Genomic DNA, 26,001 nt, shown 5'->3' with positions numbered 1-26,001 from the left:
TGAGTTACTGCTAGGAAGATAGGGGAAATGTATATGGAATTTCAGACAATGTGGCAATATGGCGGAATGGACAGCTCACTGGACTCAGTCAGAAGTTGGGTCTGGGTCATAGCTCAGCTTCCACCTAGCATTGTGACTGTGGGCATGGAGTTTGTCCTCTCTGTGGCTTTGGCTTCCTATGCTCCATGTCACCCATATGAAGAGTAGAAAACACTTACTCTATGTCTACAGGTCTTGTAAGAAACAAAAAGCAAGACAATATCTATGAATGTCCTTAGGAAAGCCAAGGCTTGACACAATTGCTTACAGAGCAGTGTTGGTAGAAAGGTGTGGATTTGAATATTGGTCTGAGCCAAGGGACTGCTGGGCAGGCTGCCCACACTTTTGTCTCCCCGAGTTTATTTGGCTAAAAGGGGTCAGAGTGTCTAGATTTGCTGTCATCTTGTCCTTCCTCATCTAATGGTCTACAATACCTATTTACACACTCACCATTTGGAAAGAGGAAAGGAGAATCTTAACCACCCCTTACTGTTCTAAAATGATGCTTCTGAAAAATCAGCAAAAGTTTTGTTTGGTGATTAACAGGGTCAAAGTTGATTGCCCAATGACTTCGTTTTAGGAAAAGCCAACAATCCAGGTTCAAGTTAGTGTTTTTCAAAGCTGACATGACCATTATTGAATCTGGAAATCAATTTTAGGGGGATAGATCTGGCATTAATAAAAGACTATACTAAAAATAATAATCAGAGTATTGTATATTGCAGAGGTGAACACTGTTCAGTAACTCTGCTTAGTTTTGTGCATCTTCTGGCATAGCATATGCTGGGTCATGACAGAGGATGTGTTTCTTACACAGGGAGGCAAACAGAAAGAATTGGCACTCTTGGCTATCTACTGGCTGAATAAGCGCCTTCACCTTCTGGGCTCTGAGTTGTTCCATCTGTAATATGGGGACACCAGTCCCACTTCTGACCACCTCATGGAGTCATCATGATGAATAAATAACAGAATGTGCAAAAATGTTTCGTAGAATTATGCAAATGCCTGATATGATTATTGTTGTTATCACACTACAGGTCTGTACTTTATGAAACAAAGAGTTTTGTAGAAAAGTTTCAAACCATAAAAAATATCCCAGATGCAGAAACAATAAGTCGGCTGCATTTATCTGCAAATGCTTGGTATGGTTCTGGCTTTCCCGAGATGGGATTCATTCGCTCCTTCTTGGAGTACTTAGCTTCAAACTGGGGCCGTATTTCTTCCTAAAGAACAGAAACACATTTTTTAATGCAATGGAGAGACATATACACAAAATAAAAAAATTAAGAAAGCCCTTTTTTACTCTAATGTAACAAGCCAGAATCAACAGCTACCACTCTCATCAGTCAATCAGTGAGGTGGACTCAGAGACCTTAGGTTTAAATGTTTGGAAATTGGCCATTTGAAAAAAATCTAAAAGGGTGATGTTCTAGACTTCTTATCACCAAGGCAATGCAAATTTAGACTAATAGTTAAGGGTCTCTGTTATCTTATTAAACTGTGAAGAAACAAATAGAATTAGCAAAGGGACCACCTCTCCTATCCCTAGCAGTTTGAAATAACTCCTAACCTTTTACATTTATTACCAGGGAATGATACAGACACCAGGGCAGAGAAAGTTTCTGAACAGCAAAATGTCTAGAATCCACATTGTGAGTTAGGACGGTGACATAAGCCATAGTTTTCTCCTACAATTAAAAAAAAAAACAACTTTTTTTTTCAATTGAAGCAGCCAAAACCAAAGACTTCTATGTCTACAGGTCTCATAGTAAACAAAAAGCAAGACAATAAATATGAATATACTTAGGAAAGCCAAGGCTTGACACAATTGTTTACAGAGCAGTGTCTGTAGAAAGGTATGGATTTGAATCTTGGTCTGAGCCAAGAGACCAAGGTAAAATCTACTTTTTAATAAATTCCTGTAGGAGTCATTCACCTTGAACCAGTAGATTTTCAATGTATTAATTGGTTTTTTGAAAACAAGGTAAACATCTTTCAAATCCAGTTAAAATCAAGGCAGCCCTAATTCTGAATCAAGTTGAAGTTTTGTTTCATTTAGTGGAGCCCCATCTATTGTGAAAAGCTTCTGACTAAAAAAGCAACTACGGGATTAGAAACAGGAAATCAGCAAGAGGGTATATACTAATGGGTTCTGGTTAGTTAAGTACCTCGTCTATGTGAATGTCTTACAAGAGGAGGGGAAATGAGTGGAAAATCTGGTGAAACAGAGATTGACTCAATCTAGGCAGAAACGCTCAGGACTTAGATGCAAAAGGCTGAGAGAGAGGGAAGAAGGAGCTGCCACGAGAGAGGTTACAGACGACGGGCACAGTCTGGCCGTAGCCCATCTGTGTAGGAGGAAGGGCAGCCTCACTCCTGCTGCAGCATAAGCCCAGGGCTGGACTTCACCCAGTGACGGGCCATGGGCGAACGGCAGGGGGAGATGCAGCCCTAAACAGGTTCTGCTATCTTTTACTTATTTTAGGAAGTTACAACTTGAGAATATAAACAGAAAAGACCTGGAATCTTCTGGTTCTTTGGGGAACTCTGAATTGACTGGGCTATGAGTGACATCTAAGTTACTGAGTTCATTACCCAGGGACTTGAGGCCAATCCTGGAGCCAGACCTACAAGTCTGGGTGTCATGGGGATAAATTGCATCTCCCCTTGCCTCCCCCTGCAAATTCATTTGTCAAAGCCCTAATGGTCAATAAGTAACTCAGCATGTGACTGTCCTGGGACAGAGCCTTTCCAGAGGTAATTAAGGTCAAGTGATGTCATTAGAGTGGCCCCCTAATCCAACATGACTGGCTCTTTATACAAAATCTAGGCACGGACATGCACAGAGAAATGATGTGAATACACAGGAGGGAGGTGGCTGTCTATCAGCCATGGAGAGGAGCCTGCAATAGATCCTGCCCTCGGGAGGCACCAACTGTGCTAAGGCCTTGATCTCAGGCTTCTGGCTTTCAGAAATCTGAGCAACTAATTTCTTTCTGTTGCTTAAGCCACCCAGTCTGTGATCCTCTGTTAGGGCAGCCCCAGGCAACTAATGCCCTGGGTTATCCATGAAGAAGGCATACAGCAGGTCGGGGCTTTTCTGCCCAGCAATCTGAGTGCCACAGGCTTGTATATGAGGCATTTAGCCCCTTCCACCAAGGAGGCCTCTTGGGGAGTGATTTCTCCTGAGCATTTACCGACTTCCAATACTTCTAAGGCTTCACGGCTCTGGGCTCTGTCCAGGGTTCTGGAACGTTCACAGAAACCTGTCCTTGGAATTCTCTTACAAACTTTGCTTCCCTTGTCCCTCGAGCCGTAAAACTAGTATCTCCTGCTAAAGTAAAGTAAAGTAAAGTAAAGTAAAGTAAAGTAAGTAAAGTAAAGTAAAGTAAAGTAAAGAAAAATTGCTACTAATTCTTCTGATGTGTCTACTGACAAGTGAAATGCTTCACTTAGCCATGGAGTCTTAATCTACTAAGCAATCACAATGTTGTCTCCTTTTAAATTCTGCTCATTTTTATACTACCCAAAGGTATTTTTCTTCTTTCTTTCTTTCTTTCTTTCTTTCTTTCTTTCTTTCTTTCTTTCTTTCTTTCTTTCTTTCTTTCTTCTTTCTTTCTTTCTCTCTTTTCTTCTTCTTTCTCCTTCTCCTTCTCCTCCTCCTCCTCCTCCTTCTTCTTTTTTTTTTTTTTTTTTTTTTTTGCCAAGACAGGTATAAAAATGCTTTAGGGGCAACCTGACTTCTCACCCAGAGCCGAGAGTAATGACTTGGGAGGACTGTGTATTTGTCGATTTGCTTTTTGAAACAATCCGAGATCAATAAAACAAACCTCCTCTTCTTCCCAGTCAATCAGATCCCAGTCATAAGCAATTACGGCTCGCCGTCTTTTCCAGAACTCCAGGAAAACCGTGGCTGGAACAAGCAGAGAAATAAGAAGACGTGGTTAAATGAAACAAAGCTGTTAACTGTCACTGAATAATGAAGTCGTTGCAGAGAACGACAGTTGTTTGTGCAAGCATCCATGAATATCAGGATTTCTAGCTAAGCTTCATTTAACAAGGACCTTTTCTGAGAATTACTGAGCTGGTGTCAAACATAATGAAAAATTAAAGATTTCATTTAGAATTAAATTAAGCTGATTTGCAAGTCGAGGCAGGACAGACTTAGAATAACAAAGCTCCTGGGACATAAACATACAGAAAACCAAGTTACCAACATCTTTCTTACGGATAGAATATTTATTTTTAAAAGCAACGGGCAGGTAGGGGCATAAAAGCCAAAATAAAAACTGAGCAGTTTACATGCACTTGACTGGCAGTGATTTCTTGTCTCCCAAAGCCTCTACACAACAGGATCTATGTAAAATGTATTTTACTATTTAATTGAAAGAAGCAATTTCACTCTACCCTTTTTCTCCAAACCATTCCTTTGTTGTCACATAAAAGTTTCCCTTGCATGCAAATTCTGTTAAGAACCTTTTTCATTGAGGTATATGGGTAGCTGGCCTTCCCACCCAGAGACATCTGGAGGTTTCTCCTTATTCAGCTAATGCCACTCAGTTCAATTATACAACAAGAGAGGGGAAATATCATCAAGACTTGACCTCGCTGCCTTGGAAGTCACAAGCCAAATGCCAGGACACACGATACATGCACATACACACACCATCACACTTTGAGGATGGCTGCAACTAAAGGTGAACATGGAACGGGTGGGTCCGTCACTCTTTAGCCTTTTGCTATAGTACTTAGACTAGCAGAGGCAAGGGTCAGGGCCAGCCCGGCAAGCAGGATTTTCTAATGTAGGCCTGTGTATTAACCCAAAAGTGTTAAGAAGGCTGTACACTTGTTCTCTGCCCCACCAATTATCTTGTCTTTGCATGCCCCCCTCACCCCGGGACAATTCTTTTAGTAAGTTCTCCGGTCGCTCGAGCAAATGGACTTTCTAAAGATTTTTCTCCTTTTTTTCTTTTTTTTTTTTTTTTTTTTTTGTCTCCAGAGTCTCCCCTGTCCTTGAAGGGACAATTCTTCACTAAGAGTCAGGACTGTCCCCTGTGGCCTCAAAGAGGCCCAACGGGGGACCATTCTGGGACAGCCCAGGCCACAGGATACCCTGTGCATCCAGGCTGTCTTACTGACTGCTGCTGCTGCTCCACCCAAGCCCTACCAACCCATCCGTGCATCTCATCTGAAGGAGCTGACGTCTAAGACAAATCAGGGGCTTTCAGAAACAGTCCATCATCTTTCTTCTCCCTAGCACGTGCTACATCCTGCTTGGAGGAGAGAGAAACTCTAACCAGTAATTCCCTTTCCTCTCTTCCATTCAAGAACTTGAGAGTATGAGAAGAAGAAACTAATTGCTTGTATAATTGCCATTCTTTTGTGTTTTTGTGTGAAAGTGCATTCTAAGAAGAATCTGCTGCTACCTCTAACCATGAACTAGGATCTCACCAAATATAGGTGGTCTCCTTTCAAGGCAAATCTTCAATCCCACACTCTTTATTATTCCATCTGTGATTTAAATCCCCTTGCCTAAACACTCACAGCCCTGGGAGCCCCCTGCACTTTGACTGTGCCTAGTTATGTGTGGCCTTATGTAGTGAATTCACATTTTCCTCTTTGTCTCCTTTGAAGCTGGTTTTATGTTAGCATATATAATTTGTCTTCTACTGCTAGATCACTCAGTACAATAAGTGTGATTAAAAAGTATTATTTCTTTGTTGGGTTGATTCTTACAAGACTTAAAAATTCCTAAGTGGTTTGTCACGGTTTTCTACTTTGCAAAATTCTTCCTGCAAAAAATTTTGGTCCAAAATACTTTTTTCAAAGTATCAGAAGGTTTAATCTCACTGCTCGTATTCCGAGCTCCTTAGATTCCAATCTATCTTTCTATACAGATAATGCTTTTTTGTTTTTTTTTTTTAAACTTTTATTTATTTATGATAGGCACACAGTGAGAGAGAGAGAGGCAGAGACACAGGCAGAGGGAGAAGCAGGCTCCATGCACCGGGAGCCCGACGTGGGATTCGATCCCAGGTCTCCAGGACCGCGCCCTGGGCCAAAGGCAGGCGCCAAACCGCTGCGCCACCCAGGGATCCCTGGATAATGCTTTTTTGAAAATGAGGTCTAGGCCTCGTCTGAGTGTCAGGGAGGCACACCAACTATAGAACAAGCCCCCATTTACCAGCACAGGATACAAGGCTCCTAATGACCCTGCTTGTGCCTACCTCTTTGCCCTAACTCATACTCTAGGCTCCAGGCTCCCTTACTAGCAGTCTTCACACCTGAGCTCTTACATCATTTTCTCAGCTTTGTCCATACTATTTCTTCAGCTTATAATGTTCCATTTGGCCAAGTCCTACTCCTGCTTCCAGGTTTGGCCCTATGAGTTCTACAACCACTCCCTTTGAACCTTCTCTATACCCATGCTGAGCTGTGTAGGTAACTCTGGGTCAGTGCTGAGCATAGCACTCAGCATTTCAAAACAAGAGAAAAACTTTATCATTCCTATCACTAGTCATGGGCTTCTTGAGAATAAGGGCTATGTATTAGCTGCCCCTATATAACTGGGACCTAGCACAGTGACTGGCATCCACAGAGGCACAGTAAATGGACAAATGACATGCTGTCATGAAAATGAATGCAATATGGCAAATTATTCTTTTCTTATTTATCTAGGCCCTATACAAAATTAGGGTAATTAGGGTATAAGTCTGAAAAACATGCAATTATATCTTGCGAATGCTTTATGCATCAGTGATGGTTAAATAATAAGTTACTAACATGAAAACTTAGTATCCTTCTCTTTTGCCTTGCAATAAAGTATCATTCTTTTTTCTTTTCTTTTCTTTTCTTTTCTTTTCTTTTCTTTTCTTTTCTTTTCTTTTCTTTCTTTCTTTCTTTTTTTTTTTTTAGAGAGCGAGCGAGAAAGCAAGAGAGAGCACAGGAGCAGGGCAGGGGAAGGGCCAGAGATATATATATAGAGAAAATGAATCTCAAGTAGGCTCCACACCTAGCACAGAAGCACAGAGCCCGACACTGGGCTCCATCTCACGACCCTGAGATCATGACCTAAGTCAAAATTAAGAGCTGGATGCTTAACTAACTGAACACCCAGGTGTGACAACAACATTCTGTTCTAATTATTACTCTTATGACCTTGTTGCATGGACCCTGAGGCAAGGACTTCCTTCCTTTGAGATGCATTATTGCCTTGTTCCACATAAAAGGACTATTGCTGGTGTTGCAGCCATCCACCTATGCTGTAGTTCTCAGATCTCCTTACTGTTAGATGTGGGCCAAAGGACAGTTCTCATCGGTGGAATGTGAACAGAAGTAATGTGATGTATGCCACTACTTGCCTGTTGATATCTTAAGACACTGAGGGTGCCTTTTCCACATTCTCTTTACCCTTTTGGATAGGTGGAACCCAAATGACTCAGGTGATATTATGCCAATGATGCCAAGGCCTGGGAGGATGGCCAACAACTTGTTTGTAGGAATAGGAGTCCCCAAATGACCATGTGATGGAGAGCTATCTGCCAGCCAGGAATGCTTACCCCATCTAATTACTGAGACACTGCACGAGGCATGAAGATGAAAAAAACTTACAAGTTACTTCTCTTACAGATTTTAAAATTTTTTTTTAACTTTTATTTATTTATGATAGTCACAGAGAGAGAGAGAGAGGCAGAGACACAGGCAGAGGGAGAAGCAGGCTCCATGCACCGGGAGCCTGACGTGGGATTCGATCCCGGGTCTCCAGGATCGCGCCCCGGGCCAAAGGCAGGCGCCAAACCGCTGCGCCACCCAGGGATCCCTCTTAAAGATTTTAGATAGGGTGACATTGAGCCACAATATCTAAAACAGTATTAGTCTTAGTGATAAGATAGAGCTTTGCATGCTCTCATCTCTCTATACTCTCTTTTCTACTTTATACTACCTGTAGTACCAGTTAACCTACCCAAGAAGTTCATCTGAGGTGTTAACATTGGTGCCAAATAACAATCCCTTCACAACATTAGAAAAATCTGAGACTTCTGAATTTAAGTCTAGGTAGAATCATACACAGTTGAGAAGGTTGTCACATGTAGCCCATGAAGGATACAAATAGGACATAACAGTGTTCTGTAAGCCATGTTCCATTGCCATTTTCTTAAATTGAACAATTACTGTCAATTTCAAATGAATTTGTGGCAGACTTCTACGCATTTACCAAAACCATTTCTTGTCTTTCTAGGCATAGTTAGATTACATTTTCCAGTCTTTATGACAGTTAGATGTGGCCACATTTTGGCAAATGGAGAGTAAGCAGAAGTGATGATATATGTCAGCTTTGGACTAAAAAATTAGGAAGTGATTATGTAATCTCTATGCTTTTCTCCTTTTGAAGGGTGAGTGGAGAGGACTCTAAGGATCCAGAAGAAGATAGAGCCATAAAATAAAAGGAACCTGGGTACTTAAATGACCACATAGAAGTCTAACAACCAGAAACATGTGGTTGGGTTTCATGTGCATGTTTTTCTTTTTTTTAATGATTTATTTCATTATTTGAGAGAGTGTGAGAGAGCAAGTATGGGGGTGGGGGTTGGGAAGGGGGTGAATGCAGGCCTTGATCCCACAACCCTGAGATCATGACCTCAGTCAAAACCAAGAGTCAGACGCTTAACCTACTATGCCACCCAGGCGCCCCTCATGTGCATGGGTTCTGTTAAACATCTAGGTTTTGTTTTTTGTGTATTACAGCAGTTAACTGTAGTTATTCTAATGGATACAGGCTTTTTTGGAAAGTACAACTATGGTTAACATTTTGCAAACAGGAAGAAAAAAACCCACTGCGTTATTATTTTTGATGCCTTTTCTAAGGCATTTAGAGAGTCTTATGCAGGGAAATATCCCCTTTCAGCTGCATACTTTGGGTTCCATGGCAGGGTTGAGATACTGCACTGTTCAGTCATTTTAGGTCCTATGTTTTATTTTCTCAAAAGTCTGTCAAGGTGGGTATTATTTTCATCATCCTATGAATGAAGAATCTGAGATCCAAAGAAGTCACATGGCTAGTAAATTACAGAACTGGGATTTGAGCCAAATGTGGCTTTTTTTATTTTTTTATTTTTTGGTTGGGGGAACTTAAAACAGCACATTTATTCTTTTATAGTTTTAGAGGTTAGAATTTCAAAATCAAGGTGCTGGCAGTGTTAGTATCTATTGGAGGCTCTGAGGGAGAGTATCTTCTATGACTCTCTCCTAGCTCCTGGTAGTTGGTGGCAATTTTTGGCATCCCCTGGTTGCAGAAGCGTTATTCCGATTTCTTGTCTGTCTTCACATGGCATCCTAGCCTATGAGTGTCTGTCTCTCCATTTCCTATTCTTGTAAGGACACCAGCCATCCTGGGAATACAGTATGGCCTTGTCCTAACTTGATTACATCTTCAAAGACCTTATTTCCAAATAAAATCACTTGCATAGGCACCAGGAGCTAAGACTTACACTGTTTTGGAGGACACAATTCAAATCATAACAGAGTTATTTGGGCTATCAAAATGACCAGGGGAAACTAGCATTTAGGGTAAGAGTGAGGGATGCTACCTGTCTTGTAGCTAGAAGGTCACAGTCTAATCTGGGGCCTCTAATTTCTATTGAACCAAGAAGAGCCAAAAAGAAAAATAAAGCCTACTCTTTGAACCATAGGAGCACTTTGTTGTAACTAGTTATAAAAACCAAAGTACCATACCCCTGGTATAGTTCCCTGTGAGAGTCTGGCACTTACTCTCTATCCTTCCCTTAGGTCTATTCTTTTCTTCTGGAGGCCTGGAAAAACCCACATTTATTCTCAAAATTGCTAGGAATACATGATGCTAGTATTTTTGCCCTTTGGTAACATAATAGGTTTTCAAAGGCCTAATTTGATTCTTCATTTGGAAAATTTATAGCCTGGTAGTCCAGAAGAGAATTGTGTCTAATGCTAGAAAATTAATTATAAAGGCATGTTTACTTCTTATTTTTGAAAAAAAAATACCCAAGGGCTTTAAGATCCTATAGTTTAACTTCTTTCCTTAACTTGTCAAAAGATTATGTTCTATTTGTATAAAAACAAGAATTGAGCTGTGGCCAGCAATAAAATGAGTAGTATATAGGAAAAATAAAGGATGATTTTTATTTCGGTAAAGTGACCTGCTGTGTGATGATTCAAAGCATTTTGAGAAACTTGATCAGCATGATTCTCTTCCTAGGAAATCACACATAGTAATTTTTCTCCCAATTCTAATTTCCTTCTTTTTAAAAGTAAAATGAATAATACTAACAGATTTCATTATTTCAGTCCTTTATAACTTTCTGAGAATGTTCATTTAGAGAAGGTACAGGGGAGTTACATGGATGTGCTTCCCAAAAACTTAGAAATAGAGGAATGAGGTCACCCCCTGAGAGCTTAACTCATAAAATCTACACATAACGAATGAGCTTAGGGAGGAGTCACAAACTCAAATGCTACAATGACCAGATCAGTACAAAACCTAGAAGAGGAAACCACATAACAGGGAGTGGTCAGGAATGGGACCAGTGGGGAGTGTGAGTACCAAGTGATAGGTGTTCTTCAGTTTCCACTGATTACATTGTGGCCAGATATTCAATTTTTTTCAAAAGACACTGTAAACATGTACCTTCATGTGAACTATCTCAGTTTCAAAATCATAGTTTATTTGTATATTTTTAAAATTGGTGAGGGCCAGAGTATTTTTTAAAAGATTTTATTTATTTGAGAGAGTGGAGCATGAGAAAGAGTGCATGAGTAGCAGATGAAGGGCAGAGGGAGAGGGACAAACAGACACCCTACTGAATAGGGAACCCAATGTGGAGCTCAATCCCAGGACGCTGAGATCATGGCCTGAGCCACCTAGTGCCTTAGACCCAGAAGATTTTTATTAGTTGCTAATTTGCAACATCTGGAGTGGGCTTTGGCAATAATAATGCAAGTGAATGTAAATGAGTGAGTAGAGAGTTTGTAAAACACCCCAAAATGCCAAGATGAAGTTAATCTCAGGATCCAGGAAAAAATAGGAATGTGACTATATTTAAATGGAAGCTTAATTATTGGTATTAGAACCATTCTGGAGAAAGTTAATGTATCTAGATAGGGGGTTGCCAATCTGTAACTTAGGATAAACAAGGATCTTAGAATACAAATTTTGCAGTTTGAGCTAATGTAGGGTATTAAAGTGGTATCCTGACATAAACCCATCTCTAGGGGTATTCTATGAAATGAAATAAAGATGCCTAATATTCAGCAGAAAAAATAGTTCTTGCTCCTATTTTCCATTCATTTAACAGTTATTTACTGCATTCTTTTGATGTGCTAGGGGTTTTGCTAGCTGCACCAGTTTCCAAGCTCAAACAGCAGATGATGAGTAATTTGGCTTCCTAAGTATTCTGATACAGGAAGAAGGTGCTCTAGATGGTCATTATAAAATAATATTCTCTACCATATACTTGAATTTTCACATTCTGGATTATGCACTAGTGTTTGAAGAGTTCTGAAGAGGTGTCTGTAACCATAAGAGACTCTTAACCTTAGGAAACAAACTGAACTGGAGGAGAGGGGTGTAGGGGGATGAGATAACTGGCTGATGGACATTAAAGAGGGCACCTGATCTAATGAGCACTGGGTATTATGTAGGACTGGTGAATCACTGAACTCTACCTCTGAAAACCAATAATACATTATATGTTAATTAATTGAATGTAAATTTTAAAAAAGACTCCCTCCCCCACCCCAAAAAAAGAAGAGGTGTCTGTTTGCCCAAGTTCAATTATCTCTGGGTATTCAAAAGGTGCTTCTGAAAAAAAAAAAGTGCTTCTGAACTGGTAAAAATGAGGCTACACCATGTCAGTTTCCCCAAGTAACTGCAATTGTTTGAGGCCCTGCCTCAGTGTATGCTTCCCTTCTATAAAAAGCCATCAAGCTGCAGGAGACTGAGGATTTTTGCTTCTACCCATAAGGATTAACTTCTCAATATAAGAAACTGTTTTCAGTACTGGACAAGAGATAATGCAGGACTGTGATCCTTGAGAGAAAAAAAAATAAGTAAGGTAAGCCTTAAGATCACACCAGCTCATTGTTTGGAAGCCATTTACAGGATACAATTCAGGTGGAGGAACTCAGAGGTCTTACTGAGCTCGGGAGATTAGAGTGGGGAGAGTGAGGTGGCAAGAGTTTGTGGGGCAGAGTACCAGAGAGAAGGGAACTATGTTGAAAGAAAGCTCAAGGCATCAGTAACGAAGTCCTTTCTGCTCTTCACATGCATGGAGCAAAACTACATGAGGCTGTTTGATGGTAGCTAAACAATCCTCAGAATTCATAGAAAGAAAAAAAAGAGAAAAAATTCATGGAGAGCTAAAAAAACGTTTACAATCTCACTAGTCAGAGTATGGAGATGTTGCAACACATAGCATGCATAAGAGGCCTCATAAAGGTCATCCCTTAGCAGTGGGTCTGGACCTAACCTAATAAGATAAAAACAAGTCTAAAGAAGATCTAACTGGACTGCAAGTGAATTAACTGCATACCTGAACAAAGTAAACAGTTAGGAAACATAATGAAAAACAAAATTCAACACTTTTCAGCATTTAATAAAAAATTACTAGACATACAAATAAGCAGGAAAATAAAGCCTATAAACAGGAGAAAATTCAACCAATCCCAGGGAGACAGCCCAGAACTGACAGAAATGATAGAATAAGGATGATAAAACAACTGTTATAAGTATGCTTTATATGTCAAGAAGGTAGATGAAAACATGAACACAACAAGGAGAATAATACCAGGCATAAAAAGTCCAACTGATTGAGATTTGAGAATGGAAAATGAAAGTTATGAAAAGAAAAATACAAAGGATAGATTAACAGAAGATTAGACTTCAAAAAAGATCAGTAAATCTGAAGACAAATCAATAGAAACAATACAAAAAGTAGATAACACAACGACTAAAAAACTGAAAAATGTGAACAAGGCATAAGTGACCTATAGAACAATACTAAGTGATTCTGGAAAAATTTCAAAATTGGATAAAAACGTAAACTTATTGATCTAAGAAACTTAATGAACCCCAATTGTAAGAAACACAAAGAAAATGACACAAAAGCACATATCAATCAAATTTCTTAGAATCAAAAGTAAAAAGTCTTCAAAGCAGACACAAAGAGAGGAAAATATTTTTTTTAAAGATTTTATTTATTTATTTGACAGAGAGAGTGAGCAAGCAAGCAGGGACAGAGGTAGGCAGAGGGAGAGAGAAGCAGGCTCCCCCCCAGAGCAGGGAGCCTGATGCAGGGCTTGATCCCAGAACCCTGGGATTATGACCTGAGCCAAAGGCAGATGCTTAAGCAACTGAGCCACCCAGGCGCCCCCAAAGGAGGAAAATCTTATATAGAAAAAAAAAAAAAGAAAGAAAGAAAGAAAAGAAAGCAGATATCTTATAAAAACTGTGCAAACCTCCACGTAATGGAAAGGCATCCCTTAAGGCAGGGTTTTCAATCTTGACACAACTAACATTGTGTCAACTATTTTGATAATATAAGTCATTATTTTACATCACAGCATTCCATATGTTAGTGGCACTTTAATTTTCAGATTAAATGAGAATCTGAGATAAAACTATAGATGAGAATGCTGAGATAGAACTGTCAGATGATTTTCCAAAAGAAACTTAACTAGGCTATGTGACTTCAGGAAAAGATAGATTGTAAATTTAGCAATGTTTCTCAAACTCAACACTATTGATATCTCAGACCATTTGATTCCTTGTGTGTGGGGGTGTTGTTTTATGCATTGTATGATGTTTAGCAGCATCCCTGACTTCTGGGTACTGGATCCAGATGCCAATATCTTTCTCTCAGTTATGACAACCAAAAAATGTGTCTACACATTGCCTAAAGTCTCCTGAGAGGCAAAAAATCACTTCTGATTGAGAATCTGTGCTCTAAAGTATTGAAAGAAAACCCTGCCCACCTAGAATTCTACATCCAGCAACTATACCCATTCATGATAAAAACCCCATCCCCTAGAAATAGAAGTAAAATTCTTCAACTTGATAAAGGGGTATTTACAAAAATTTACATTTTCTATCATACTTAATAGTAAAAGACTTAATACTTTCCCCCCAACACTGAGAACAAGGGAAAGATGTCTGATACCATAACTTCTATCTAACATTATCTTGTCAGTGTAATAAGGCAAGAAAAAATTAAACCCATCTGGATTATTAAAAAAGAAACAAAATTATACTTATTTATAAATGTCATAATCATCCATGTTGAAAATCTCACGGAATCTACAAGAAAGCTGGTAGCAGCTATAAATGAGGATATTTATAGAATATGAGGTAAATGTACTAAAGTCAATTGCATTTTTATACAGTAGAAATGAGCAACTGGAAAGTAAAGTTACTGAAATAAAACTATTGATAAAAAGTCAAAAATACTAAATAAATAGTGATAAATTGAACAAAATATCCAATTATTGAAAATAATTGCACAGAGAAATAATGAAATACTTAAATAAAAATTTAAATAATGTTCATAGATAGATATATTTGATATTGAGTTTTCAACCTTCCCAAAATGATCTCTTGATTCAACTCCATCACAGTAAAAATATTAACATCTTTTCTGGTAGAAACTGACAAATTGATTCTAAAATATACAGAGAAATGCAAAGTCCCTAAAATAGCCAAGACAATGTTTAAAACGACTAACACTTCAAGGATTACTATTATGCTATAATGATCAAGACAGTGTGTTATTGCCATAAAAGTACACATATCCCAAGAAACAAAAAACAAGGACTAGACAGCTTCACTGGTGAATTCTACCAAATATTTAAAGAAGAATTAATACTAATCCTTTCTCAAATTCTTCAAAAAAAATAGAAGAGGGGGTACCATTTCTTTTTTTTTTAAAGATTTATTTATTTTAGAGAGACAGAAAGCAAGAATGAGCAAGTGGGGGGAAGTGGTAGAGGGAAAGAAACCCAAGCAGACTTCATGCTGAATGTGGAGCAGATGTGGGGTGTGATCCCATGACCTGGAGTTATGGCCTGAACTGAAATCCAGAATTGGATGCTTAACTGACTGAGCCACCCAGGTGCCCCAAGGAGGTACCATTTCTAAATTCATTTTGTGAGTCTAGAATTACCCTGATACCAAAACCAGACAAGGATGCTACAACAAAAGAAAATTACAGGGCAATATTGAGATGAATACAGATGCAAAATCCTCAACAAAATATTGGTAAATCACTGAGTTATATGTAAAGGGATAACTAAATTCTACTCCTGAAAGCAATATTACACTATATGTTAACAACCAGAATTTAAATAAAAACTTAAAAAAATTAAAAAGTAAAAAAGAAAATATTAGCAAACTAAACTTAACATTACAATAAACTGATCATTCACTGTGATCATGTGGGATTTACTCCAGGGATGCAAGGATGGTTCAATATCCATAAATCAATCAACATGATACACCACATTAACAAAATGAAGGATACAAATCTTATAATCATCTCAATAGATATAGAGAAAGCACTTGACAAAATTCAACGTTGATTTATGATAAAAACTCTCAACAAAGTGAGTGTAAAGGGAATGCACCTCAACATATTCAAGATCATGGAGGACAAGCCTACAACTACTAACGTTATACTTAATGGTGAGAAGCTGGAAGTTTTACCTCTAAGATCAAGAACAAGACAAGGATGCCTACTCTTACCACTTTTATCAACATAGTACTAGAAGTCCTAGCCACAGCAATTAGGGAAGAAAAAGAAATAAAAGGCATCCAAATTGAAAAGGAAGAAGTAAAACTGTTACTACTTGCAGATGACATGATACAGTGTGCAGAAAGACTAAAGATTCCAGTAAAAAAAAAAAAACTGTTAAAAAACATTAATAAACAAATTCAGGAAAGTTTCAGGATACAAAAACAATATATAAAATTTATATAATACATAGCTGCATCAAAAGAATAAAATAGCTAGGAATATATATATATATATATATATATATATATATATATATATATATATATCTCCAAGGAGTTTGAAAGATCTGTACACTGAAAACTAAGACACAGTTAAGAAATTGAAAGAAGACACAATGAGAAGATACAAAGACACAAAGAAATTGAAGAAGACACAATTAAATGGAAAGATATTCCATGTTCATGGATTGGAAGAAATATTAATATTGTTAAAATGTCTATAAGCTATAGATTCAATAAAATCCCTATCAAAATTTCAATGGCATTTTTCACGGAAACAGAAAAAAAAAGAAACAATCCTAAAATTGTATGGGACCATAATAGACCCTAAATAGCCAAAGCAATCTTGAGAAAAAACAAAGGGAAGCATCACTCTTCCTTAAAGAACTACATATAGAAACTTTGAATTGTCATTAAAATAAGTTTATTTGTACATGCAGTCTAAACATAAAGAATAAAAGAAATCCCGTAAGCTGAGAGATACAGAGAACAGATTATGGTTTCCAGAAGTGGGGAGAAAGAGTGAAGGTGCTCAAAAAGTATGGATGTTTACTATAAAATATAAAACTATAAAATAAATGTCATGGGAATATAACATATAGCATAGTGATTATAATTAATAATACTCTATTGTTAGTTGCAAAGAGAGTAGATCTTAAAAGTTCTTAACAAGAAAAAAGTCTAAAATGATATGTGGTAATGGATGTTAATTAACTAGTGTTATTGCAGTAATCATTTTGCAGTGTAAGCAAATATTAAATTATTATGTTGTACACTTGAAACTAATATATCAATTATAGTTCAATAAAAATGATTTTTTTCAGGAGTACACATATAAACAAAAAACAATTCCAGATGTAGATCCACACACATGTGGGTAAATTTTGAGGAGGAAAAGGATAATCTTTCAAAAAGTGGTAATGGAACAACTGGCTATCCATTTATGCAAAGAAATAGATCTGACCTTCAACCTTAGATATAAAAATCAACTTGAAATAACCATGAATCTAAATATATGAGCTAAAACTATGAGCTTTTTATGAGAAGATATGGGACAAAATCTTAGAAACCTTGATTTTGGCAAAGATATCTTATTTTTTAAGATTTTATTTATTCATGATAGAGAGAGAGACACACACACAGGCAGAGACACAGGCAGAGGGAGAAGCAGGCTTCATACAGGGAGCCGATGTGGGACTCGATGCCAGGACTCCAGGATCATATCCTGGACCAATGGCAGGCGCTAAACTGCGGAGCCACCCAAGGATCCCTGGCAAAGATATCTTAAACAAAAAATTAAACGCATACACAGAAAAGAAAAAAAAGTAAAACCTCTTGATTTTCTAAAGGCACTATTAAGAAAAGGAAATGCAAGCCTCAAAATGGGAAAAATATTTGCAAAAATATATAAAGAACGCTTTTAACTTAAAAGTAAGAAAATTCAATAACAAATGGATAGCATTTCTATACACTAACAATGAGAGTGAAGAAAGAGAAATTAAGGAGTCAATCCCATTTACAATTGCACCCAAAAGCATAAGGTACCTAGGAATAAACCTAACCAAAGAGGTAAAGGATCTATAGAACTATAGAACACTTCTGAAAGAAATTGAGGAAGACACAAAGAGATGGAAAAATATTCTACGCTCATGGATTGGCATAATTAATATTGTGAAAATGTCAATGTTACCCAGGGCAATTTACACGTTTAATGCAATCCATATCAAAATACCATGGACTTTCTTCAAAGAGTTAGAACAAATTATTTTAAGATTTGTGTGGAATCAGAAAAGACCCCGAATAGCCAGGGGAATTTTAAAAAAGAAAACCATATCTGGGGGCATCACAATGCCAGATTTCAGCTTGTACTACAAAGCTGTGGTCATCAAGACAGTGTGGTACTGGCACAAAAACAGACACATAGATCAATGGAACAGAATAGAGAACCCAGAAGTGGACCCTCAACTTTATGGTCAACTAATATTCAATAAAGGAGGAAAGACTACCCATTGGAAGAAAGACAGTCTCTTCAATAAATGGTGCTGGGAAAATTGGACATCCACATGCAGAAGAATGAAACTAGACCACTCTCTTGCACCATACACAAAGATAAACTCAAAATGGATGAAAGATCTAAATGTGAGACAAGATTCCATCAAAATCCTAGAGAACACAGGCAACACCCTTTTTGAACTCAGCCACAGTAACTTCTTGCAAGATACATCCACGAAGGCAAAAGAAACAAAAGCAAAAATGAACTATTGGAACTTCATCAAGGTAAGAAGCTTTTGCACAGCAAAGGATACAGTCAACAAAACTAAAAGACAACCTACAGAATGGGAGAAGATATTAGCAAATGACCTATCAGATAAAGGGCTAGTTTCCAAGATCTATAAAGAACTTATTAAACTCAACACCAAAGAAACAAACAATCCAATCATGAAATGGGCAAAAGACATGAACAGAAATCTCACAGAGGAAGACATAGACATGGCCAACACGCACATGAGAAAATGCTCTGCATCACTTGCCATCAGGGAAATTCAAATCAAAACCACAATGAGATACCACCTCACACCAGTGAGAATGGGGGAAATTAACAAGGCAGGAAACCACAAATGTTGGAGAGGATGTGGAGAAAAGGGAACCCTCTTACACTGTTGGTGGGAATGTGAACTGGTGCAGCCACTCTGGAAAACTGTGTGGAGGTTCCTCAAAGAATTAAAAATAGACCTGCCCTATGACCCAGCAATTGCACTGTTGGGGATTTACCCCAAAGATACAGATGCAATGAAACACCGGGACACCTGCACCCCGATGTTTCTAGCAGCAATGTCCACAATAGCCAAACTGTGGAAGGAGCCTCGGTGTCCATCGAAAGATGAATGGATAAAGAAGATATGATTTATGTATACAATGGAATATTACTCAGCCATTAGAAACGACAAAACCCACCATTTGCTTCCACGTGGATGGAACTGGAGGGTATTATGATGAGTGAAATAAGTCAATCGGAGAAGGACAAACATTATATGTTCTCATTCATTTGGGGAATATAAATAATAGTGAAAGGGAATAGAAGGGAAGGGAGAGAAATGGGTAGGAAATATCAGAAAGGGAGACAGAACATGAAGACTCCTAACTCTCGGAAACGAGCTGGGGGTGGTGGAAGGGGAGGAGGGTGGGGGGTGTGGGTGGATGGGTGACAGGCACTGAGGGGGGCACTTGATGGGATGAGCACTGGGTGTTATTCTGTATGTTGGCAAATTGAACACCAATAAAAAATAAATTTATTATTATAAAAAAAAACATAGAATTTTTCCCAATTTATTTTATGAAGCTAGAATAACTGTGATGTCAAAACCAGACACAGAACTGGTCTGTGAACTACAGATCAATATTCCTCATGATGCAAAAATCCTTAACACAATATTAACATATAGAATTCAGAAATATGTAAAATAAATATACACCACAACCAAGTGACGTTTATTCCAGGAATACAAGGCTGGCTAAATATTTGAAAATCAATCAATGTAACTCATCACGTCAAAGGACTAAAGAAAACTATCATATTACCATATCAATCAATGTAGGAAAAGCATTTGACAAAATTCAACATTCATCCATAATAAGAAAAAAAAACTCTCAGAAAGATGGGAAATAGGGAGTTTCCTCAACTTTGTAAAGGCATCTACTAAAGTCTTACAGCTAACATTATATCTAAGAGTGAAAGATTAAATGCTTTCTTCATCCAGACTGGGGAACAAGGAACGGGTATCTACTCTTAATACTCTTATTCAACATTATATGGAAGTTGAAGGCAGTGCAATAAAAAAAGAAAAGCTAGATATACAGATTGGAAAGGAAGAAATAAAACTCTCTCTGTTTGAAGATGACATGATTGTGTAGAAAATATCAAGAACTAATAAGTAGATTCAGCAAGGTCTCAGGATACAACACAAATATACAAATACCAATTGTATTTGTACATATTAACAAACACACAGACACTAACATTAAAAATACAATATCATTTATAACGATTCATAAAAATTAAGGCGGAAAATTGTGGCAGAGTAGGAGGACCCTAGGATCCTCTTGTCCCATGAATAGAACTATATAACTATCAATTCCTTCTACATACTCCAGAAATCAACTTGAAGAGAGGCAGAACAAACTCCACAACTAGAGGTAGAGAAGAGACCACATGGGATAAAGCAGGAAGTGCAGAGAACACCAATAAAAAATAAATTTATTATTTAAAAAAATAAAAAAGTAATTAAAAAAAAACAAAAAACAAATGGATAGCAATCTGAACAAACATTTCACTAAAGATGTGCAGAATTGAAATAAACTCATGAAAACATGTTCAACATCACTGGTCATTAGAGAAATGCAAATTAAAACCACAATGACATAACACTACACATCTACTAGAATGACTACAAAGATATAGACTGATAATTCCAAGTTTGTGAGAATGTGGAACACCTGAACTCTTATATAATGCTGGGAATGCAAAATGACAAAAGTATTTGGAAGACAATTTCTTATAAAGTTAGAAGCTTTTCCTAAGATCAAACAATGTTCCTCCTAGTTATTTCCTCAAGAGAAATAGATACAAAGGCTTATGCAAATATGCACAAAATTATAATATCCAATGATTCTCAGCCTTATTTTTTAATAAGCTAAAAACTTAAAAGCTATTACTGTTGTAACAGCTAATGAATATTTGGCCAAATGTTCATTAATTAGTAAATGGATATACACATTTTTAGTATATCTAGGCAATGAAGTACCATTCTGTACTAAAAAGGAACCGACTACTGACATTTACAACAACATAAATGAATTTCAGTCACATTAATCATAGTGAAAAATGCCAAACACAAAACGCTAAATATCAAACGATTCTATTTGCACGACATTCTAAAAGGTGAAACTACAGTGGTAGAAAGCAGGTTAGAGGTCGCCAAGGGACTCACTGCAAAGTCATGAAGAAACTTTCTGAAGGATGAACATGTTCTATATGATCATTTTGGTGATGATCACATGACTATATATGTGTGACATTACTTACCAATTGTACACTCAAAGTTGGATTTTATATAAATTATACCTAAATAAAGGTGATAAAAACTTCCCATAATCCCCTCAATCTGGAGAAAAATTAACATTAATAATATGACATAACCTCTTTGTTTTCATTAGTATTTAATATACTTGAAGTCACTTTTTTTGTATACTTTATATCCTATATTCACCAATTTTTAAAATACAGTCTTCATGTTCTATTACCTGCTTTGAAAGACTAACTTTTAAAGGCAGCTTATAATTCCCTTAGTGATTCTTCTATTGTTGGATACTTATTTTGCCTATTATATATAACTAACACTAGGAAAACATATTTATGTATAAGGCTTTTATTCTGTAATTTAGATCTTTTCTAAAGCCCAATTCTGCATAATATTCTGACTAAACATTGTTATAGCCTTCTAAGTGGCCCAACTTCCATTCCCTGCTGCTGCTGCCAGAGTTACTTCCCAAGCACAATTGACGATGTCACTCCCCAGCTTATAACTTCAGCTGGCCTTCTGTTGTCTACAAGGTGAAGACATGATTCCCTGTTGAAGCACAAGTATCTTATGATAAACAAGCCTCAATCCTCAATATACTCTCTGCTATGGGTTGAACTGTGTTTTCCCAAAGCCCCAAAGTCTGAATATGACCTTACTTGGAAATAAGGTAACTGCAGATTAACTAGTTAAGATGAGGATAGGCTCTTAATACAGTGTGATTAATCCAAAAGATGACCATGTGAAGCCACAGTGACAGGGGGAATGCAGGTGAAGATGGAGACAGAGATTGGAGTGATGCACCCACAGGCCAAGGAATGTCAAGGATTGCTGGCTGTCATAAGAATTTAGGGGAGAGACATGAACAGTTATCCCCTTTGAGTCCTCAAAAGGAACTGACCCTTTTCATACCCTGATTGTTGACTTCTAGTCTCCAGACAAGCAAGAGAATAAATTTCTGTTGTTTTAAGCCATCCGGTTTGGGGTCCTTTGTTACAGTTTCCTAGGAAACTAATACATACTAAATATCCCTATCGCATTGAATGGACTCCCTTTTCAGAGACTTGCCCATGCTGTTCTCAGTTCAGAATGTTTTCCACACCTCCCTTCAACCCCACTCTTTGCTTGGCAAATTTAAGACACAGTTTCAGGATCCCCTTTTGAATGAAACCATCTTTGCTTTTCCTTTCTGCTTCAGGAAGTTGGCAGCGTGGATCACCATTTTTCTATTGTAAGTTGGACTTAATATACTATAGTATAATTACCAACTCACCCTTGACATGAGTTTTTTAAGAACAGAGATCACATCTTACTCATTTTTTTTAAGAACAGAGATCACATCTTACTCATTTTTGTATACCCACTGCCAACTGATAGTGAGAATACATGGTCTGCTGAGTCATGAAATCTTAACATATCCTACAAAAGGTACATGATACAGACTTTGGAATGACTTCAGTTAGGCAGACCAAATCTGGTTTAAAATCCAGGTTCCATCACTTAGCAATTGCTGGGTCATTGTGGGCAAATCACATAAGCTATCTGAACCTTGATATGTTCATCGATAAGATAGGGATTATATATTTCTTCCTGGTAGGTTATGAAAAATTGATGAGGTGCCATATGTAACTACACTTACACACTTAATAGGCATTTAGTAAATATACATCTTTTAAAAATAAATATTCACTATTTTTTTGTTTTTTTAATAATAAATTTATTTTTTATTGGTGTTCAATTTGCCAACATACAGAATAACACCCAGTGCTCATCCTGTCAAGTGCCCCCCTCAGTGCCCGTCACCCATTCACCCCCACCTCCCGCCCTCCTCCCTTTCCACCACCCCTAGTTCGTTTCCCAGAGTTAGGAGTCTTCATGTTCTGTCTATATTCACTATTTTTATTGGACATATACATACGACTATAAAGTCAGTGTACATATGTAGAAATAAAAAGCAAGTATTATAAAACTTATTTTCAAAACTGAGACATACTTCATTTACAAATTACTGACAGACCATATAAAGAATCTGAATTTCCATGAAAATAATCACAATCTTGTTATTTTGATTGGAGAACATGGACCTTGATTTATTTATTTACTGAGGGCAATTTAATTTTTGGCAATGAAAGTAAAAGGAAAAGAAAACAGAAAAAAGAGAAAAAAAAACCCAAAATGAAGAAAAGAGAAAAATAATCTGCTTCCTGACAAGTCTCTGCCAACATCTAGGTCCCTAATGACTCATTTTTTTTCCCCTAGGGAGAAAGCTAATTTAGGCCAAAATTGTTCAGTCTCTTCAATCTTTCTGAACAAAAATGAACAATGAGGAAAGAAAGAGCCACATTGTGGTTTAAGCCCAGAGCCCTCGGGTCACAGTGTACCTTGAGGGTCCCTGGGAGGTCCCTGCTATCACAAAGGTAGTGAGTTCTGTCAAGCTTTTAACCCCACACAAAGGCCCTTCCCAGCTGCTGAAGACTGGTTCCAAATGGAGCCCTGTTGTTTTTTCTGGTGAACACGCAAAGTAACAGAACAAACACATCAACCCCATCCTTCAGAGGTCTCATAAACCACTCACATCTGTTTTTAACATCTCTGTATCCAGCAATTTACCCAAAATAAAGTGCATTTGTTTTCTTAAATGTAACTTGTCAGTCATAAAAGATGAGCCTGAGACCTTAACCTGAGCTCTATTAGAATTGACACACTTTTATAGAGCATCACCATCACAAAACAGTATAAATGGGGCTGGGGACAAGTGTAACAGACCTTTTTGATCTCTGAAGCAGGGTTACAAACAGTATATGATCTAGCAATAGAATGTAGAAGCTAAGAGTGCCCAGTTTAACTCCTGGTTTTGCCACTTTCTAGCTACTACCCCAGCTTCCTCATCTATCACATGAGGATAATAACAGTACCTTCCTCAAATGATGCTATAAAAATTAACTGATTAGGATGGTGTCTAACACATAGTAAGCCCTCAATAAGTGTATTCTATTATTAAAGATATTATTGGCCATTCCAGATTCCTGCAAAAAGCACGGACCCATCTACAAAGAAACATGCGGGGTAAATCATTCTTTTTTTCAAACTGTCACATTTCTGGGACCCATACAAGATTTAAGCAGTAAGCTGTCAACTAAGACAAAGCAATTCAGAGGATGAATTATTCCAGGCTTGCCTTGCCTAGAGTGTCCCTAAAATGTTCCCTTCTGCCCAAAGGTTATTGCAATACATCTATCAGATTTTTGCTGGATACCCTCTAAGGCCCAAGGACTGTCACATTTCTAATCTACCCATTTGCAACTCAGAAGCTTCTCAGCTCCAAGTTCTGGGCAGCCACCACCAATCAACTGAGGTTGGCAAGGATAAAATATAACTATTTGTTATCACCAGCATAAGACATTAAAACCTGCAAAGATGGGATCCAATTCCCCTTATAATGGTGGTACTGGGTGAGGGGTAGGGAAGATGACGACCTATGCCTATAGACAAATGTCATTATATCAAAATTTCACTTCTCTAGAGTCTCAGAAGATAAACTGGGAGAAGAAAACATTATTACAGTCAAAATTGGTGAAGTACTAAGTAAATAAGGGAGTTTTGTGTATTAATTCTTCCAGTAAATTACTTTCTATTCCTAAGAATTAACTTATTACATAGCAGACTCATGGGCCAAAGCAGAGCTGCCCAACAGGTATGCTAGGGATGATTACAGGTGTACAAGAGGTAATATTCCTTTCATCTCTTGGGGCAGGTAAGCAAAGGTACTTAGGGCAGTATCGTGTATCTCAGTATGCTGTGCAAATATTGCCATTTCATATGTGTGTCATGACTGGAAAAAGCTTGGGAACCACTGGTTTAATAGATGAATCCATTTTCTACAGTATCCTCAATGGTAACTATGGCAAAGCTTAAGCACTGGGTGGCTTATTATATATACTTCCTATTATGGTTACCAATACAAATATATTCTAGAAAAACCCAATACACATTCTTGATCTGAGAGCTCAGTCCCATAACCAAAATTCTGTTCTGATTAGCTTCCTTTGTTTGCAAGGGATGGAGAGGCACATGCATTAAGGTGTAGCACAGATAATGAGGGCTCTTCACAAGTCCTATCAAGGAATCCCATGGGAATTAAAAGACAGCCTATTCAAGAGACAGGATACAGAAGCCAGCAGTTTGAGAGACTTCAGCCACAAGAGATCCTAAGTCCTTACCCTGATATCCTAATAACACAATTTGGCTACATTCTCTCTTTCTCTTTGGGAGGCTCTCTTGCATTTTCTCCCAGTTGGCTACCAGTGAGCTTATGGACTCTCTACTTTATATATTTTTCACTAATACTTTGCTTTTGCTTCTTTCTAGGTTCTGATTTCTCATAACTTCAACCTGCTCATAACTTCTTCTGATCCTTACTTTTACCTCATGGTCAATCTCAATTTCCTTCTTTCTCCCCCCTTTCTGTCCTCTCTGGATCTTACAGTGTCAATTCCTATTCCTGACTCTGTCTCCACATTTTTCAATCCACATTGAAATGTGGATTATTCTTGAGAATAAGCCCATGGGTGACCTTGCCAGTTCTTCTTTGGGCAGAACCGTAGTTTTTCCTCCAGGCTATGGTTTGACTAAGTTCTTGGGCATCATGCTCCTTCAACAGAGCTGTAGTGGGAGAAACAATTTTCCTTTGAAGATTTCTAGATAGGGAAAACAGTATATCTAGAACAAGCCTCCTCAGGAGAACAAGATTTTTATATTTTCCATTGTCAAGGAGACCATTTAAACACATTCATTTTCTTATTTTTTTAAAAAAAAAACTTTTGATAATTTGCTTCTTTATCCCTTTTC

The 26,001-nt window shown here is 37.7% G+C and overlaps 1 protein-coding gene across 12 annotated transcripts in view; it reads right to left on the bottom strand.

The window, feature by feature from the left end:
• Window positions 1–26,001, bottom strand: part of ANO4 (anoctamin 4) — a 405,675-nt gene that overhangs the window by 56,387 nt on the left and 323,287 nt on the right. For all 12 annotated transcript variants that reach the window (XR_013350859.1, XM_077846039.1, XM_077846035.1 and 9 more), the window contains 2 exons: window positions 3,870–3,952; window positions 1,122–1,262 (listed from right to left, as the gene is read on the bottom strand). Coding sequence is in view for 11 of the 12 variants with exons in the window: in XM_077846039.1 (XP_077702165.1) it covers window positions 1,122–1,262; window positions 3,870–3,952 (224 nt within the window). In the remaining variant the exon portion in view is untranslated. The remainder of the gene's footprint in view (window positions 1–1,121; window positions 1,263–3,869; window positions 3,953–26,001) is intronic.

The sequence above is a fragment of the Canis aureus genome, chromosome 13 (genome assembly GCF_053574225.1).
Source record: "Canis aureus isolate CA01 chromosome 13, VMU_Caureus_v.1.0, whole genome shotgun sequence".
Classification (NCBI taxonomy): Eukaryota; Metazoa; Chordata; class Mammalia; order Carnivora; family Canidae; genus Canis; species Canis aureus.
Note: the sequence above shows the minus strand (reverse complement) of the source record. Positions and strands in the feature narration are given on the sequence as shown.